This window comes from Saimiri boliviensis, chromosome 11, assembly GCF_048565385.1.
Source record: "Saimiri boliviensis isolate mSaiBol1 chromosome 11, mSaiBol1.pri, whole genome shotgun sequence".
Taxonomy (NCBI): Eukaryota; Metazoa; Chordata; class Mammalia; order Primates; family Cebidae; genus Saimiri; species Saimiri boliviensis.
Window position 1 is genome coordinate 114,930,082 of NC_133459.1, and position 20,877 is coordinate 114,950,958.

General features: G+C 39.5%; 1 protein-coding gene across 1 annotated transcript in view; it reads left to right on the forward strand.

Annotated features, from left to right (window-relative positions):
* The window catches only part of ALG14 (ALG14 UDP-N-acetylglucosaminyltransferase subunit), a 96,417-nt gene that overhangs the window by 6,321 nt on the left and 69,219 nt on the right, over positions 1 to 20,877 (forward strand). Inside the window, exon 2 of the mRNA XM_003933279.3 lies at positions 464 to 615. Within this exon, the coding sequence (XP_003933328.1) occupies positions 464 to 615 (152 nt within the window). The remainder of the gene's footprint in view (positions 1 to 463; positions 616 to 20,877) is intronic.

Genomic DNA, 20,877 nt, shown 5'->3' on the forward strand with positions numbered 1-20,877 from the left:
CAAGCCTGTAATCCCAGCACTTTGGAAGTCCGAGGCAGGTGGATCACAAGGTCAAGAAATCGAGACCATCCTGGCCAACGTGGTGAAACCCCATCTCTATTAAAAATAAAAAAATTAGCTGAGCATTGTGGTACACGCCTGTAGTCCAGCTACTCGGGAGGCTGAGGCAGGAGAATTGCTTGAACCCGGGAGGTGGAGGTTGCAGTGAGCTGAGGTCACGCCGCTGCACTCCAGCCTGGTGCCTGGTGACGGAACGAGACTCTGTCTCAAAAAAAAAAAAAAAAAAAAGCTGTATTTATACAAAGGCATAGATTTATTGTTTTCAAAGGTGCCTTGTGTCTTTTGAGAAATATGCAATTACAGTGCCCCACCTCCACCTGAAACCATGACATTGGTATAACATGGTCAAATGGATATGTCCATTGTGAGTTTCTTAATCTAGGACTTCTGATGTTTTTTGCAGGTGGGCATACCACGGAGATTCTGAGGCTGCTTGGGAGCTTGTCCAATGCCTACTCACCTAGACATTATGTCATTGCTGACACTGATGAAATGAGTGCCAATAAAATAAATTCTTTTGAACTAGATCGAGCTGATAGAGACCCTGGTAGCATGGTAAGTGACAATTTATATTTCTAAAAAAATTATAAGTTGTACATTGAGTTTAATTGTCTCTAGAAATAATCTCATGGCACTTCAGTGCCCTACCAACAATGGGCAGTCAGATGTGTATTGGTGATGAAATACATTTCCTTTGCTACCAAAAGATATGAATTTCTCTAAAATAAACCTTCAAGTCAAAAAATGGTTGCTTAGCACATCAAAATGTTTATCCACCATGATAAAGTTGGCTTTATACCGGGATGCAAGGTTGATTCAACATACGCAAATCAATAAATGTAATTCATCACATAAACAGAACTAAAGACAAAAACCATGTAATTATCTCAATAGATGCAGAAAAGGTCTTTGATAAAATCAACATCCTTTCGTGTTAAAAACTGTCAATAAACTAGATATTGAAGGAACATACCTCAAAATAATAAGAGCCATATATGACAAACCCAGAGCCCCTATCATACTGAATGGACAAAAGCTGGAAGCATTCCCCTTGAAAACTGGCTCAAAACAAGGATGCCCTCTCACACCACTCTGGCTCTACACAGAATTGGAAGTTCTGGCCAGGGCAATCAGGCAAGAGAAAGAAATGAAGTGTATTCAGATAATGAGAGAGGAAATCAAATTACCCTTCTTTTCAGATGACATGATCCTATATCTAGAAAATCCCATTGCCTCAGCCCAAAAGCTTCTTAAGCTGATAAGCAACTTTAGCCAAATATCAGGATAGAAAATCAATGTGCAAAATCATTAGCATTCCTATATACCAACAACAGGCAAGCCAAAACCCAAATCATGAATGAACTCCCATTCACAATCACTACAAAAAGAATAAGATACCTAGGAATACAGCCAACAAGGGAAGTGAAGAATGTCTTCAAAGAGAACGACAAACCACTGCTCAAGGAAATCAGAGAGGACACAAACAAATGGAAATACATTCCATGCTCATGGATAGGAAGAATCAATATTGTGAAAATGGCTCTACTGCCCAAAGTAATTTATAGGTTCAGTGCTATCCCCATTAAACTACTGTTGACATTCTTCACAAAATTATAAGAAATTATTTTAAAATTTATATGGAACCAAAAAGGAGCCCGAATAGCCAAGACAATCCTAAGCAAAAGAACAAAGCCGGAGGCATCATGCTACCTGACTTCAAACTATACTACAAGGCGATAGTAACCCAAACAGCATGATATACTTGTACAAAAACAGACACATAGACCAATGGAACAGAATAGAGAACTCAGAAATAAGACTGCCCACTTACAACCATTTGATCTTCTACAAACCTGACAAAAACAAGCAGTGGGAAAGGAATTTCTGTTTTATAAATGTTGCAAGAACTGGCTAGCCATATGCAGAAAATTGAAACTGGACCCTTTCCTTACACTTTATACAAAAATTAACTCAAAGTGGATTAAAGACATAAAGGTAAAACCCAAAGTTATAAGAAACCCTAGAAGAAAATCTAAGCAGTACTAGTCAGGACAGAGGCATGGGCAAAGATTTTATGACAAAAATGCCAAAAGCAATTGCAACAAGAGTAAAAATTGAAAAATGGGATCTAATTAAATAAAGAGCTTGAGCACAGCAAAACAAGCTGGCATCAAAGTGAACAACCTACAGGATTGGAGATAATTTTTACAGTATGTCCATCTGACAAAGGTCTAATATCCAGAGTTTACAAGGAACTTAAACCAATTTATAAAACAACCATAACAATAATGATCTCATTAAAAAGTGGGCAAAAGACATGAACAGACACTTCTCAAAAGAAGACATTCATGCAGCCAACAAAATATGAAAGAAAACTCAACATCACTGATCATTAGAGAAATGCAAATCAAAACTGCAGTGAGATATCTCACATCAGTCAGAATGGTAATTATTAAAAAGTTCAGAAACAACAGATACTGGTGAGGTTATGGAGAAAAAGGAATGCTTTTACACTATTGGTGGGAATGTAAATTACTTCAACAGTTGTGGTAGATAGTGTGATGATTCTTCAGAGATCTAGAGGCAGAAATACCACTTGACATAGCAATCCCATTACTGGGTATATACCCAAAGGAATGTAAATCATTCTGTTACAAAGCTACATGCACACATATGTTCACCGCGGCACTTTTCACAATAGCAAAGACATGGAGTCAACCCAAATGCCTATCAGTGATAGAATGGATAAAGAAAACGTGGTACATATACACTATGGAATACTATGCAGCCACAAAAAGGAACAAGATCATGTCCTTTGCAGGGACATGGATGGAACTAGAAGCCATTATCCTCAGCAAACTAACATGGGAACAGAAAACCAGATACTGTATGTTCTCACTTATATAAGTGGGAGCCAAATGATGAGACCACATGGATACATACGGGGGAACAACGACACACTGGAGCCTGCTGAAGGAAGAGATTGTTGGAGGAACAGCATCAGGAAGAACAGCTAATGGATGCTGGGCTTAACACCTAAGTAATGGGTTAATCTGGGCAGCACACCACCTTGGCACACATTTAGCTATGTAACAAACCTGCACATCCTGCACATGTACCCTGGAACTTAAAAACTGAAGGAAAAAAAAAGGTTGCTTAATTTTTCTTGCACATTTTTTATTCTTTTAAATAGAGAAAACCGTTTTTCATTGAATTCCAACAGTGAAAATTATTTTATTTATACTTACACAAAGCCTCCAGTTCATGTGCTTATTGGCTCTTCATTAAAGCTCTCTATCAGTGTATTACGTTTGATAATTTGATTTATCCGTGACTGCTGTTTCTTCTCCAAATCATATTTGTGTCTGCTTTTGAAATTATGAATACTTCTTTACCCCGGTTGCTCATTTCATATTAGCATTTTAGTCAGTGTTTTTTGTTTCATTTTGTTTTTAAGTGAAACTACTTTATTAAGGAAGGAAACTAGAGCTGTTTCTTGTGTAGAGTGAGTGCCTTTTCCTATCCCTCTCTCTGGGAATGGCCCAGCTGCAGGGCTGCTCTGGATAGTTCAGGGGTGAACAGCTGGCCTAACTCAGGCTAATCGAAGTCTTTCTCTTAGCTTTTTGGGCTTAGAGACCTAGAGAATGGAATGAGTCTGTGTTCAGGGAAGCTCTGTGAATGATAAAGCTTGGAAGCTGCTGACAGTCATGTTTTCACCTAGAAGATAAAGTTAGCATATAGATAGAGAATGAAGATAATGTACAGGAAGAGGGGAGAAGCCAGTGGCTGGTGCTGCCTTCAGTGGCTTGAGAGGCCCTGCTGTAGCTGTGTTGATTCTGGGTTGGTGGTTCTTCTTTTCTTAGGAAATCAGGATACCCTCCTAGAACCCTGCCCCACTCCCTTTGTTCTCACCTTGGCCACACACACACACACTCTTAAGCCTGTTTGCATTAACTTTTGGTCACTTATAAACATAATCTCCAACTAACATACTACTAAAATGTATTCTCAAAAAATCCATGTCAACCAAGATCGGGATATAAATCTGCTTGCTATCTATCATTCAGCTATAGCAAAATGTGTGGTACTTTTTTACCTCTGCGGAAAATAAGCCAAAATGATTTTGTTTTTGTTTTAGGAATCAATACTGTGTTAGTTTCTTAGGGCTGCTATAACAAAATACCATAAACTGGGTGGCTTACAACAATAGAAATGTATTTTCTCATAGTTCTGAAGACTGGAAGTCTGAAATCAAGGTGTCATGGGGCCATACTCCCTCTGGAGGTTCTGAAGAAGAATGCTTGCTTCCTCTTGGCTTCTAGTTGTTGCCAGCAATGCTCGGCCTTCCTTGGTTGGAGTTGAATCACTCTAATCTCTGCTTTCACAGTCATATGACCTTTTCTGTATCTCTGTCTTCACATGCCTTTTTTTTTTAATGAGGATACCAGTTGGATTTAGGGCCCACTCTAATTCAGGAGGCCCGCATCTTAACTTGATCATATCTGCAATGATCTAATTTCTAATGAGGTCATATTCATAGATTCCCGGTGGACATGAATTTTAGTGGGACAGTATTTCACTGAATGTAAATGTTTATGTTGAACTATTTCAGGAAAGGCTCTCTCTGGGTTTTTTTTTGTTTTTTGTTTTTTAATGGAGTCTAGCGCTCTTACCCAGGCTGGAGTACACTGTCACTGCAGCCTCCGCCTCCCAGGTTCAAGTGATTCTTCAGCCTCAGCCTTCTGAGTAGCTGGGACTACAGGCACGTGCCACCACACCTGGCTAATTTTTGTATTTTAGTAGAGCTAGGGTTTCACCATGTTGGCCAGGCTGGTCTTGAAATCCTGACTTCAAGTGATCTGCCCACCTCGGCCTCCCAAAGTGCTGGGATTACAGGCATGAGCCACCGCATCTGGCGAGGAAAGTCTCTTTGACATATAATGCAAAACAAAAACCTTTCCCTTTCCCTTTTAGGGAGTGTGAAAGTCTAGAAATAGCAAATGATTTTTTTTAAGTGTAAAAGGAGAAAATAGAAACTATTGAGTATACTAATAAGTGTTCCTTTCATTATTGTGGGGCAGATAATAGTATCTTCATTTTACAGATGAGAACATTGAGGTTCAAAGGTATAAATAACTCAACCCGAGTCCTGCCAAATATGTGTCACATACCTAGAAATCTCCTCCAAAGCCTTTACTTCTCCTATATAACTACATTCAAAAGACTCAGTAGGAGTAGAATCCCCTGGAAATTCTCATCTAAGGCATCAGAGACTAAAAATGTCATTTAGTCTTTTATCTTAGGTTGTATTTGAGAAATGGTAGAGAATTTGGAGAAAATGTTGATGATTTTTCACACAAGAATAATGTGAAAAGTCTAGTTTACCAGTGACACAGAGCACTTAAAAATATACAAAGAGCAAAATAATCACAAAATGGTTACTGTTTTTTTTCAACCTAAAGAGCAGGTATCTTTCGTTTTACCCAATTGCTAGTGTGCAGGTTGTTTCTGAAGTTGCATCCAATTTGGAGGCTCTATTTTTTCTTTCTTTTTTTGAGATAGAGTCTTGCCCTGTCGCCCAGGCTGGAGTGTAGTGGCACGATCTCAGTTCACTGTAACCTCTACCTCCCAGGTTTGAGAGATTCTCCTGTCTCAGCCTCCTGAGTAGCTGGGATTACAGGTGCACGCCACCATGCCCAGGTAATTTTTGTATTTTTAGTAGAGACAGAGTTGCACCATGTTGGTTAAGCTGGTCTTGAACTCTTTACCTTATGATCCACCCGCCTCAGCCTCCCAAAGTGCTGGGATTACAGACATGAGCCACCGCGCCCAACTGGAGGCTCTATTTTTAATTCAGCATATGTATTAAATATTTCCCTCCAGGTCTATCGCTTATATGTATTGTTTATTTACTGAATGATTTCATGGTTTAGTGAAACATTTGGAAGATAGTTATATACTGTGCATCACAACACTTAGAACCAAGTAAATTGGGTTTGCTTCACATTGATAAGAAAGCCAAATATTTTTTATTTATTTATTTTTTTGAGACGGAGTCTCCCTCTGTTGCCCAGGCTGGTGTGCAGTGGAGTGATCTCAGCTCACTGCAGCCTCCGCCTCCCGGGTTCAAGTGATTCTCCCGCCTCAGCCTTCTGAGTAGCTGGGACTACAGACATGTGCCACCATGCCTGGCTAATTTTTGTATTTTTAGTAGAGATGGGGTTTCACCATGTTGGCCAGGATGGTCTTGGTCTCCTGACCTTGTGATTTGCCCGCCTCAGCCTCCCAAAGTTTTAGGATTACAGGCATGAGCCACCGCGCCCAGCCAGATTTTGGATTTTTATAGTGCCATTATTTTGTATTATCAAAGTGCAATGTAGGACTGAGCATCTCTGTTTGATTTCCTTTCACTAACAATTTCTTACTGGGGCAGTGCAGCCTCTGTTAGAAAGAAAGTTCTACTCCATTCCTAAAAGAGTCTCTACCCATGAATCTGAAGCTAAGAAGAGCTCCACAGAGATACAAATGAGTTCTTGAAGGCGGTAGCATGAACATTTCTGCTGGCCACCACTGGATACCACACTGTGTGTTTGTGTGTGTATGTTTCTGTGTGTGTGTGTGTGTGTGTGTGTGTGTGTGTGTGTCTCTGTGTGTGTGGATGTGTGTGTATAGGAGCGTTTTGACGGGAGGTAGTGAGGGACAGAAAGACAGAGAGATACACACCTTCCTGCCAGCCTTACTAAGGTGGTTTCCCTCCTGGTCCCTTTCTACACTACAGCTCAGCCATCTTTTGCACTTTCCATGGAACTCCCCAGGCTAGAAAAAGGTGGGGTCTTGCTAAATAAAATCAATAGTGATCAATACATTTGCTGGAAGAGCCCATATTAGCCAAGTATAATTAACAATCTAGACCTGCACTGTCCATTATAGTAGCCACCAGCCACATGTAGCTACTTATATTTCAACTTAAATTAATTAAAACTAAGTAAAATGTACAATTTGGTCCCTTGGTTGCACTAGCCTCATTTCTAATGCTCAGTAGCGACATGTGGCTAGTAGCTACCATTTTAGATCATGTAGAATAGAACATTTTTATCATTGCAGAAAGTTCTATCAGATGACACTCATCTAGACTTTCATTTATAATAAGCTGAAAAGGAAATATGATTAGATTTGATGAAGATAATTAACAAATTCAAAACAAAGGGTCCCTCCCAAAAGTTAATATTGAAACAAAATTACTTTCTGGCTCCTGGCTGACCACAAGAAACTTAGGAAGAAAATAACTTTTTAAATTTCATATTATCAAGGAGGTATTCCAAATAAATTCAAGGAGGTATTCCAAATAAGCAAGAATAATCTGTTTTATTTATTTATTATTATTTTTGAGATGGAGTCTTACCCTGTTGCCCAAGCTGGAATGCAATGGCGCAATCTAGGCTCACTGCAACCTCTGCCTCCTGGGTTCAAATGATTCTCCTGCCTCAGCTTCCCATGTAGCTGGGATTACAGGGGCCCGCCACCACGCCCAGCTAATTTTTGTGTTTTTAGTAGAGACTGGGTTTCACCATGTTGGTCACGCTGATCTCGAACTCCTGGCCTCATGATCCACCTGCCTCGCCCTCCCTAAGTGCTGGGATTGCAGGCGTAAGCCTCCAGGCCCAGCCAAGAATAATAAAGGAAACAATTTTAAAACAAGAACGATTCCTTAGAAATCAAAGTGCTTATCAAAATTAAAAGTTCTGAGTCAGTAATTATCAGGTTAAATAAAGCTGAAAACCTTATTTGTGAATTGAAAGTCAGGCTAAAGGAATTCTCCAGGAAATAAGGCAAATATGAGGGAAAAGAATCATGAAATGTCAGGAATGAGAGGAAAGAAAATAAAATTTTTAAAACTCTAGAATCGATTTTCATTACCTTTCTCCTAGCTCAGGTATCACTTTTTAATTTAATTCAATCTCATCGTAACATCAGCAGTTGTATGTATCGTCTTAACTCACCACTGTTCCTTGTATACCATGTCTTCTTTTGATTTCATTTTGTTTTCTATTTGGCTCAAATGTTTCCTTCAGTTTTTGTTTTGTTTTGGTTTTTTGTTTTTTGGGGGTTTTTTTTGACAAAGGTTATATGGACAGTGTATTTCCAGAGTCTTTTCAGCTCTGAAAGTATTTTTTTTTTTTTTCCAGACTGAGTCTCACTCTGTCACCCAGGCTGGAGTGCAGTGGTGCCATATCAACTTAACTTTCTGGGTTCAAGAGATTCTCCTGACAAAGCCTCTCTCGTAGCCGGGATTACAGGTGTGTGCCATGATGCACAGCTGATTTTTTCATTATTATTAGTAGAGATGAGGTTTTGCCATGTTGGCCAGGCTGGTCTCAAACTCCTGACCTCAAGTGTGCCACTCGCCTTTGCCTCCAAAATGTTGGGATTACAGGCATGAGCCACTGTGTCCGGCCATCATGTCTGAAAATACCTTTTTTTTTCATCTTTTTTTTTTTTTTTTTTAAGAGTCATTGTGTCACCAGGCTGGAGTGCAGTGGCATGGTCTCAGCTCACTGCAACCTCTGACTTCCTGGTTCAAGCGATTCTTCTGTCTCAGCTTTCTTAGTAGCTGAGATTGCAGGGTCATGCCATCACTCCCAGCTAATTTTTGTATTTTTAGTAGAGACAGGGTTTTACCATGTTGGCCAGGATGGACTCAATCTCCTGACCTCCTGATATGCCTGCCTCGGCCTTCCAAAGTGCTCGGATTACAGGCATGAGCCACTGCACCCGACTGAAAATATCTTCGTTATGACATAATATCCCTACGGTTGTTTGGCTTGATGTACCATACAAATTGTAATGCCACAGTTTTTTGCTCTCAGAGTATGTAAATACTATTCCATTCTCTTCCAGCAGTCAGAGTTCCAGAAAAGATGTTTGATTCTAGTTTGATTCTCTTTCCTTAGAATTCTGAAATTTAATCAGGTCATGTCTATATGTCTCTTTTCTTATTGTTTCTCAAATCCAGTGAACTCTTATGATCTTTCTTCAATTTAGGACCATTTTCTTCCCTTTTTTTCTACTTGTCTATTTTGTAAACTAATCTTTTTTCGTATTATACAGGTCATATGTATATATCGACATATGCACATACATACACAGATGGTCATCTAAGGAGAAATGACCATGTGTGTGTGTGCATGTGCATGTATTTTCACAACCTTGCACAGATGCCAAAATCCACAGATGTTCAAGTCCCTTTTATAAGATGGTGTAGTATTTGCACATTGCTCATCCTCCCATATACTATAAATAATCTTCAGATTATTTAAAATACCTAATATAATGTAAATGCCATGTAAACAGTTGTTATACTGCATTATTTACGAAATAATGACAAGGGAGGAAAAAGCCTGTACATGTCCAGTACGGTCATCCATTTTTTCCCAAATATTTTTTATCCATGGTTGATTGAATCCATGAATGCAGAACCTGTATATTCAGAGGACTATGTGTGTGCTTGTGCATATATGTATTTCTAGAAAGATTACATGGACAGTATAGTTCCATATCCATGCAACAGAGTTGTGTGCTTGTGTATGTGTGTATATATAAATAACTGTATACATTTTCTTCCTGCTTATTCTTTCACTGTTTTGTATGTATAGAAGTTTTAGATTTTAATGTTTATATTTTTCTTTAAGAATCCAAATGTATATTTTCCCATAGGACTTCAAGGTCATAGAATTTTAGGTCTTCCATTCAGCTGGAATTGATTTTTCTGTATAGTGTTTGAAAGAGATCTCATTTCCATATGGCAAAACAGCTGGCCCAGCTCAGCACCATTTATTCAACAGTCCATTTCTGCCGTGCCACCATTGTTATGTCAAGTTTCTGTGTACACGCAGGTCTGTATCTTAGCTCTCTATTCTTTTTTTTTTTTTTCCAGCTTCCACTATATAGCTGTTCAGCCTAGCTCTCTATTCTGTTAACTGGTTTGTCTGTCCCTCACCTAATACCAAACTCCCTCAGCTTTGTCCCTCAGAAGTGTTTTAATTGTTCTTTCTTTCTTACATAGGTTTTTAAATTAGCTTTGACAAGAACCTTATTGAGAAGTATAACTTTCCCTTCTTATACTTGGTACCTTTATGTGCTTTTATGTTTTGGATGTGTCGCCTGTAAGTAACATGTAGCTAGACTTTTTGTAAAACTCTAATCTGACATTGTGTGCAGAGAAGGTGTTCTTGTAAAGAAAAATTCCTTGGTATTTGTTGAGACTTGCTTTGTAGCCTAGTATGCGTGAGTTTGAGTACATTTTGTGTGCTTAAAAGAAATGATATTCCCTATTGTTTGCTGCAGAGTTCTTTGTATGTCCATAATGTTTACTGCATTGTTCAAGTCATCTTCTGTATCTTTTTAAGTTGTTTTGACTTCTTGATCTATTCAGTAAGAGAAAAGCATGGGCTGGGTGCTGTGGCTCATACCTGTAATCCCAACACTTTGGGAGGCCAAGGCAGGAGGATTGCTGGAACCTAGAAGTTTGAGGTTACAGTGAGCTATGATCATGCCACTACACTCAAGCCTAGATGACAGAGACTCTCTCTCTAAAACAAAAACCAAACAAACAAACAAACAAACAAACAGAAAAAGGCAGGTATTTAAAAATTGTGATTGTGAATTGGTCTTTTTTGTTTGTTTGTCAGTTTTCTGTACATATTTTTGCATTCTAGTTCAAATTTGATTCTTTGTGGTGAATTATTTTTAATCATTATGAAGTGACCCACTTTATCCCTAATAATGCTTTTTTAAAAAAAAAAAAATCTATTTTATCTAATGTTAACTTAGAAATACCAGCTTCCTTTTGGTTACTGTTTGCCTGGTATATATTTGTCCACCTCTTCATTTTCACTTTTTTGTGTGTGTTATTGCATTTTCGATGTGTCTTTTATATATGACATATAGCAGAGTTTTTAAAATTTAAAACTGAGAATCGTCTTCTAATCAGCATGTTTGGTACATATACATTTATTGTGATTACTAATGCATTAGATTTCTTTCTACTATTTTATTTTGTCCTTTTTGCTTAGACCTTTTTCTTTGAATCTTTTGTTTTTCTTCCTTGGCCGCCTTCTATTAATTAAGATGTCTTTATTCTCCCCTTTTCCTTTCACTTGGAAATGGAAATCATTGTATTCTCTTAGACATTCTTTTTTTTAATTTTTTTTTTTTTTTTTTTTTTTTTTTTTTTTTTTTGAGATAAGAGTCTCGCTCTGGTGCCCAAGCAGGAGTGCATTGGTGCGATCTTGGCTCGGTACAACCTGTGTCTCCCAGGTTCAAGCGATTCTCCTGCTTCAGCCTCTGAGTAGCTGAGATTACAGGCCCATACCACCACACCTGACTAATTTTTGTATATTTGGTAGAGACAGGATCTCATCATTGTTGCCTAGGCTGGTCTTGAACTCCTGACCCCAAATGATCCACCTGCCTTGGTCTCCCAAAGTGCTGGGATTACAGGCATGAGCCACTGCACCTCGCCCCTTAGACAGTATTTTTGTTCGTTTATTTGTTTTTGAGACGGAGTTTTGCTCTTGTTGCGCAGGCTGGAGTGCAATGGCACGATCTCAGCTCACCACAACCTCTGCCTCCCTGGCTCAAGCAATTTTCCTGCCTCAACCTCCTGAATAGCTGGGATTACAGGCCCCCACCACCATGCCCAGCTAATTTTGTATTTTTAGTAGAGACGGGGTTTCTCCATGTTGGTCAGGCTGGTGTCGAACTCCCGACTGCAGGTGATGCACCTGCCTTGGCCTCCCAAAGTGCTGGAATTACTGGCATGAGCCACTGAGCCTGGCCTGACATTATTCTTAAATTTTTAACATAGGTAATTAGTTAAAGGAAAAAATATAATACCTCCATCCTCTTCCCAAAAAACAAAACTTTTATTTTTATTTTTTCTCATTCTTGCTGTCATCTTAAACAAGGCTTTTAAAATGTTTGAACTGTGAGCACTCCTTCTCATCCTACATATTATTGTGTAGTATTTTGGTTCTAACTTGTTTTTATACCCCCAAGTTAGTTATCATTATTACTGCTTTATACAGTTGTGCTTATTTAGATGCATATTTATATAGCATTTTCTTTCCTTACCCTTGCTTCTTGTATCCTACTTGTTTTTTTGGATTCAATGTCTTTCTTTCAGAAGTATGTCTTTCATTAGTTCCTTCATGGAAGGTCTGTAAGTGATGACTCTTCATGTTTTTGTTTGTTTACCTGAAAATATATCTTGGTTTTGTTCTTCCTTTGATTAGAATTCTAGTTTTCCTTCATGACTGAGTTTAGCATTCACAAACTTATTTAACAAATATTTATTGAATACCTATTGAGTGCTAGGAATACAGTAGTGAATAAAACCAAAAAATCTCTGCCCTTATGGAGCCTACATTCTCCTAGTGGCTGCATAATAAACCAGATAACTGGGTAAAATTTGTAATGTGTTAATGAAAACTTGTTAAGAAGAGGAATAAAGCAAGGGAATAGGAAGATTCAGAGGGCTGAAGGGAGGTTGTAATTTTAGGTAATGACCAGGAAGGGTGGTGTTTAGACAAAGACCTGAAGGAGGTGAGATATTAAGCCATCTGGGGAAAGAGGATTCTGGGAGAGGAAGCAGTAACTACAAAGAAGGCCCTGAGCTGGGGCTGTGCCTGGCAGTTTGTAAAATAGCAAGGGGATCAGTGTAGCCAAAGCGAAGGAAGCGCAGAAGTAGCATATGAGGTCTTAGAGGTAAAGGAAAGGGTGTAAGGTTGGGTCTTTTAAGACCTTGTGGTTCATTTTTTGGCTTTGATGTTTTTTCCCAGTGAGTAAAATTGGGAGCCATTGGGAGGTTTTAGGCACAGGAGGGACATGATCTGACAGGATCACTTTGGGTGCTGAATAAACTGAAGGGGAGAAGGGCAAAAGCAGGGAGAGGGGTTTAGGGGATATTGCAGTGCTCCAGATGAGAGATCGGCATGGCTTCAGCCAGGAATGGCAACCGTGGATACGGGGGAAAGAAATCAGATTCTTGATACATTTTGAAGTCAGAGCTGATAGGATTTGCTGGCAGATAAGATGTAGGGTTTGAGAGAATGAGGAGTAGAAGATGATATCCAGGTTTTTGGCCTAAGCCACTAGAGGAATGGAGTTGCCACTTACACAGGGAAGGTTAGAGGGGTCATCAGGAGGGCTAAATGTGAGTTGCCTGTAAACATATAAGTGAAGAGGTAGATAATACAATGGGATCTATGAGTCTGAGGTTCAGAAGGAAAGTCTGGTGTGCGACATAGATTTTGGAGTCTTCTGTATATAGGTGATGGTACGTAAAACAAGAAATTAGGTAAGATTACCCAGGGAGTAGGCCAGGCACAGTGGCTCACACCTGTAATCCCAGCTACTCAGGAGGCTGAGGCAGGAGAATTGCTTGAACCTGGGAGGCAGAGGTTGCAGTGAGTGGAGATCACGCCACTGCACTTCAGCCTGGGTGACAGAGCGAGACCCATCTCAAAAAAAAATAAAAATGATTACCCAGGATTGATTGATAGAAAATAGAAGAGGACTAAGAAGTGGGCCTTAGGGCCATCTAGTACTAAATTTCAGATATAGGGGAGCTGTTATTGTCTTGGAAATATCAGCTATCAATTTGTTTCTTTGTAGGCTTTTCTCCTCCCCATTCTCCAGAAGCCCTGAAATCCCGGCCCTTCGGTGCCTGGCATGATTGTACCACCCTCTTCAAACCTGCCTGTCACAGGCTGTCTGCTCCCTTTTCATTTTCTTCTTGTTTGTGGCAGTTAGGGACTTCCATTTCCTCCTTTCTAGTTCAGATAAAATCGTATTTTGTTATATTTCTGACAACATTTAAAATCGTTTATAGAAGCAGGGTTATAAAGCTAGTTTATATTGCTGTTCTAGCAGAACCAAAGTCAAAATCATTTTCTAATGAAAGAGTTTTGAGGTACCCTTGGTGTGGATGCCTATTCTGCCCCATTTGTGTAAACAGCACCCCTCCCTCCCCCAATTTTCCTCACTTTTTGAATAATGTATTATAATTGTGGCACTTGCAATTTCATAGCTATAGAAAACACTCCTGTGGTTACAGGCCTTGAACTATCTCTCTATAATTTAATTTTTTTCAGATTTCTTAAGTGAACCAGAAAATCTGGATCATTTTAAAGCATTTATATTAACTGCACTTAGTGGGGCAGAGGATCTCATTCATATCACTTGGAATGCTTCAGGAATAAAAGGGCATCGATTTACACTTGGCTCTGGTGAGAAGCCAACAGCCACATTTTCAACACAGGCTTGCTCCTCCAAAAACACAAAGGCCTTCCCAGAAATCAGAAGATAGAAATATTAATCACTTATAGTTATATAAGTAACAGGAAGTTTCTGTCATTTGGTTAATAACTAATTCTGATATGGAATTATCCAATAAATTTCTAAATGTTTTTGCTAGTTTGTAGAAAAAAAAATTTTTTTTTTTATTTTTTGAGACAGGATCTCTCTGTCACCCAGGCTGGAATGCAGTGGCTCAATCATGGCTCACTGCAGCCTCCACCTCCTGGGCACAAGTGACCCTCCTGCCTCAGCCCCCCATATAGCTGGGAGTGTAGATTAGAACACTGGCCTAATTTTTTATATTTTGTAGAGACAGGGTCTGATTATGTTGCCCAGGCTGGTCTCGAACTCCTGAGCTCAAGTGATCTGCCCACTTCAGCCTCTCAAAAGTGCTGGGATTACAGGCATGAGCCACAGTGAGTGGCCCTTATTATTATTTTTTTTTTTAATACTCTTTTTTTGAGGCAGGGTCTCACTCTGTCACTCACATTGGAGTGAAGTGATGTTATCACTGCAACCTCTGCCTCCTAAGCTCAAGTGATCCTCCTACCTCAGCGTCCTGAGTAGCTGGGACTACAGGTACACACCACCACATCAGGCTAATTTTTTGTATTTTAGGTAGGGATGGGGTTTTGCCATGCTGCCCAGGCTGGTCTCAGACTCCTGAACTCAAGCAATCTGCCCACTTTTGCCTCCCAACGTGCTGGGATTACAGGTGTGAGCCACTGTGCCTGCCCCCTTATTTTTTAAATATTTATTTATTTATCAGTTTGTAATCATAACCTTTCACAGACCACATGCAAGAAAAAAAATTTAATGTTGGTATTTACCTATTCATGCTAGATATTAATATGTAGCAGATTTTAAGCTAAATTTTAAATTAATATAATTTTATTAATTGAATGTTAGAGGTGGCCTACATTTCTTCTGATTCTTTATTTCTTCTGATTCTTTTGAATCAGTGTGTTTTTTTAATAACATTTAATATTTTAGGTGCATAATTCACCTTATTTATAATTACACAGGAGTAAAGATAAATAATACTCCTGGTTTAATTACTTTTTAACTCTACTCTTCAGCCTGTGTTTCTCTGAGTAGTTTAACTAGCTTTTTAATGAGAAACAGGTTTCCCTTGACTAACAACTGAAATTAGAAAGGTAGAGTGGAGAGCTAAGCCAAAAAAAAAAAAAAAAAGGAATATTTGACTGTAAAATTACTTATATGAAAAAAAAATACCTTGAAAAGCCTGCTAAAGAAAAAGTAATTTCCACTGGGATTAGTTCTAAAGTAAAGAGTAGTAAAGTAATATCTTCCAGCAAAATTAACCTTTCCAAATAGAACCAATTACCAGAGCCATATGAAGGTAAATGAAAACTCAAACCAGAGCGTTTTTCCTGGAGAGAAATGGTCTCCTTGTTTGGCCATGTTTCAGCAGGGACATCCACCCTCCAAGGCATGGAAGGAAATGAGGCTCAGAGCCTTACTCTGTGGGTTTTGGTTCATTCTTTTATTTGCTTCTGAATCTGAGCCTTGTTTCTTAACAGCCTCCCTTGACAACCAACTATTACTCCTTGTAATTTCTGTTACAGCATGAGTTGGCCCCTTTTCACATTACTGAAGAGAAAAGCTCAGTGACACATGAACAAACATTTTCTAACCTGCATTTAAAAAATATAGAGTGGAATTTTTCATATATAAAACAACAATAGAAGTTGCTGAAAACTGATCTGAAGGGTTAAAAATCAGAGCCAACTTACTTCACTTTCAGGTCACTCACTTAGATTTCTCACTATATAATTGGCATATGTTTTCCCAGTAAACATTATTTATTTGCCCATCAGTCAAAAAATATGAAATGAGTGCTGATTCTGTGTAAGACACTGGGTTTAGTGGAAATTTCAGCAAGTCTTTATTGAATATGCCCCCTAATTAACTGTGGCAGGACTGTGAGTGGTTAATTTTCTGTTGCTTTGCTCTTTTCTATTCATTCCAAATTTTATTTATTGTTTATGTTTTCCCTTAAGGAGTCAGGATCTTGCCCTGTTGCCCAGGCAGGAATATAGTGGCACGATCATAGCTCACTCCAACCTCGAACTCCTGAGCTCAAGTGATCCTCCTGCCTCAGTTTCCCAAGTACCTAGGACTATAGAAATGTGCCACCACTCCTGGCTAGCTTTTTTATGTTTGGTAGAGATGGAGTCTTGCTATGTTGCCCAGGCTAGTCTTGAACTCCTGGTCTCAAGTGATCCTCCTACCTGAGTTTCCCAAAGTTGTCAAATTATACATGTGAATCACCATGCCTGCCTTTTGGTTTCTTAATTTTAAAACTTTGGACAATAAAGAAATATACAAAGTAGGCCAGTTGCAGTGGCTCACGCCTATAATCGCAGCACTTTGGGAGGGCCAAGGCAGGCAGATCACCTGAGGTCAGGAGTTCAAAACCAGCCCAGCCAACATGGTAAAACCCTGTCTCTACCAAATATACAAAAATTAGCTGGGCATGGTGGCGGGCGCCTGTAATCCCAGCCACTTGGGAGGCTGAGGCAGGAGGATCGCCTGAACCCAGGAGGCAGAGGTTGCAGTGAGCCAAGATCACACCACTGTACTCCAGCCTGGGCAGCAAGAGCGAACTCCGTCTCAAAATTTTAAAAAAGGAAATATACAAAGTAAAAAGTGAAACTTTGCCGTCAGTATCCCAGTTTCACTCTATAGAAGTAACCACTGTACCAATTTTAAGTTATATCCTGCCAGTTCTTTTTTTTTCCTTCTGTTACATGTATACATATAACAAAGTATTATGAGTTGTATATACACCCATACATATATAGACAATGGTTTTTGGAAGGAGCAGGGGGTGGCTAGTTTATAAATCACATCTTATATATTGTCTACAACTTTTTTAAAATTTCATTTTGTACCTTGATAGCTTTCCATGTTGGTACATACAGATTTATATGTATGTTATGTTACGTTATATTATGTTGGGTTATGTTATGTTATGTTATGTTATGTTATGTTATGTTATGTTATTTTTTTAAGACAGTCTCACTCTGTTGCCCAGGCTGGAGTGCAGTGCAGCAATCTCAGGTTGCCCAGGCTGGTCTTGAACTTCTGGGTTCAAGCGACCCACCTGCCTCAGCCTCCCAAGGTGCTGGGATTACAGGCGTAAGCCACTGCCCTCAGACTACTTTTTACTTTAAAATGATTGTAAACTCTATAGTATAGATGTACCATTTCCTGTCGTTTTCAGTTTTTCACCAAATACTATAGTATTATTTTATTCTGCAAGTTATTTTAAAAAGTACATTTTATACACATTCTGTAAGCATTTTTATAACTTTCCAAATTTACTGCAGTAAATATGGGAAATGAAAAAGCCCATAGGGTTTATGCTCCTTTGAGAATCTGATGCTGCTGATGATCTGATGGGAGGCAGAGCTCAGGTGGTAATGCTGGCTCACCTGCCACTCACCTGCTGCCATGCAGCCCAGTTCCTAAGAGGCCACAGACTGGTACCGGAGCACAGCCTGGTGGTTGGAGACCCCTGTGCTAGGTTGTTGATTGAATTCCTATTTCGAAGTACACCTAGAAGTTATGAGTGTAAATACATGGTGTAGAAACCAATGTAATAGATATTTCAAACTATTTTTGTTGTGGCCACTATGCCCTCTATTCATATTTTTCAGTAATTTACTCAAGCCATGAATACTGAGTATACCGAGTATACACTAATAGCGTGAGCATAATTCTATTAGCATACTAATACAATGTATACATTGCAGTACATTTGCAATATATATGCAAACTCTACACATGCTACTGATTTGGACTCTAGTCTTCTTTAAATCATATTCATATTCCTGGCTGCCCACATTTGGCTTCCTGAAACATGGCTTTGCACAAATAACCCATTATTCTAACATTGTCAATGGTTTCCTTAATATGAAAAAGTATACTTGGAGCCAAAATCCAGCGTCCATTACATTCTTTCTCTCTAAAATCAGAACAAAAAGAAGAATATCTGCCATTAGTCGTACTATGTTTTGTTTTGACCCACCACCTAAGATGAAATAAGAAGTATAAATCTTGAAAAAGAAGAAATAAATATATTCTATAAATTAAATTAGATCTAGACATAAAACCAGCAAAAGACTATCAAGTAATGCAAGTTCAGAAAAGTGTCAGATTCAAGCCAAATATGCAAAATTCAATCGCTTCCTTATATGCTAACTTTAACTATTAGAAAAATAATAAAGAAAGATACCTAAGATATTAATTACTGGGAAAGGAACTTTAATAAAAGGAAATGATCAATATGGGCACAGTAGTGAAATCTTACTGAGACATTAAATGTGGTTAAAAAAAATAAATACAGAAGCATGTTCCTGATGTTTAAAAACTTATAAAGATTTTCAATTTTCCCAAATTTATAGTGCCATGGGAGTCAGAATCCTAATGCTTTTTTTTTTTTCCATAAAATTCTTGGAGTACTAATGCTTTAAAAAAAATTGTTTAACAATAAATATTTGCTTTCCATTTCCCAGACAAAATTATAGATAGTTGGGATACACCAGTGGGGGAAAAAAAAAAAAAAAAGGAGAAGTGTCTGCCATCATGGAGCTCACTGCACTCGACCTAGATGAGCAGACAATAATACTAGACATAGTGAAAAGAAAATCGTGAAGCCTGTTCTACGGACATCAGTGCTGTGGGGCAGATTGCACAGGGCTGGAGAACTGGGAATTTTAATGGGGTGGAATAGTTGTGATTGCTCTTAGGGGCTTGAAGAGGATAAGGACTCCTGAGAGAAGAATGTTTCAAGCAGAGGGAAGGTCTCTAGAAAAGCCATAGAGAGGAACATCCCTGGATGTTGACGCAATAGCGGGTAATCCTGGTACCTGGAGGAGAGTGAGTGGAAGGAGAAACACTGAGGAGGAGATGGGAGGAATGGGCAGAGACCAGATGATATAGGCCCTTGTAAGGCCTTGTTACAACTTCCTCTCTTAACCCAAGGAAACTAGAGACCTGCTAGAAAGTTTTGCTCGGAGGAGTGACACAATCCTACTGTTTTACATAGGTCACTCACGTAGCTGTGTTACAAATACACCAAAAGAGAAACCAAGGAAACCGGTTAAGAGGTTGTTGCAGAAATCCAAGCAAGAGATCAGGTAGCTTGCATCAGGAGAGCTAGGAGTAAGGGAAAATACTAGGATTCTGGATTTTTTTGAAAGTGGAATTAACAATTTCATGGCAGAAATGAGAGGAATCAAGCATGACTTCGAAGCTGTCGTTCTGAGCAATTGTAAGAATGGGATTGCCATCACCAACCCTGAGAAGTCTGAAAGCAGAGCATCCCGATCTCCAAGCGTCTCTAAAGGGTTTCATGCCACCCAACGGCCACCCTTGCCTAGAGGAACCTGGAAACTCCCTGGGATTCAAAGGGACTTCCCAGACCCACTTTGCACAGATTCAAAACCATTTCCTAAATTCTACACACTGTGGATTCTTTCTCCCTCTTTTCCTGTCTCCCTTCCTCCCTCATTCCCCTCTCCTTCTTCTCTCTCTCCTTCCTCTCCTCTCTTCCACCTTCTTTCTCTCTCCCCCTCCTCTCTCCTTTCCTTCTACTTCTCTTCCTCCTCCTCTCTACCTTCCTCCTCCCTCTCACTTTTCCTCTCCCCCTCCTCTTCTCCCTCCCTCCCCCAAAAGGTACTTGAAGCTTCAGAAATGGACCTGGCGGAGCCTCTCCAAGTGTTGAAGGACTTCCGTTTTTTCTCTGCCATGTCACCCCCTCAGCCTGCCACCAGGTGGCAGTGCACTGCTGATCACTGAACTGTTGACCTGCACTACTTCTCTGTAGAGGTGGTAGAGAGCTGAACGTAGAGCCTCCAACAGGCCTTTTCACACCTCGTTCTCTAATATGAACTAGGGCTTCTCATCCTCGTCCGCCCTTGAGAATCAATGGTTGAATCAACATCCGCAGACTATCAGACATTTGAGAAAAGCCTCTAAAACAAGAGAAGTCAAAAGTAACAATCAACGAAAGGAACTAGAGAAAAGGGTGTTGCAGAGGCAGGAGTGGCAGTGGCGAGTTTAAAAGAAAACAATTATGGCCAAAGGAAGGAAAGGGTATTATTTCCCTAAAAAAAGAATCAGAGGCCAGGCGCAGTGGCTTATGCCTATTACCCAGCAGTTCGGGAGGCCAAGGCAGGTGGATCACGAGGTCAGGAGTTCAAGACCAGCCTGGTCAATATGGTGAAACCCCATCTCTACTAAAAATACAAAAATTAGCCAGGTATGGTGGCACATGCCTATAAACTCTGCTACTTGGGAGGCTGAGGCAGGAGAGTCGCTTGAACCCAGGAGGAGGAGGTTGCGGTGAGCCGAGATCACACCACTGCACTCCAGTCTGGGGACAGAGCAAGACTGCCTCAAAAAAAAAGAAAGAATGAGTGAGACCTA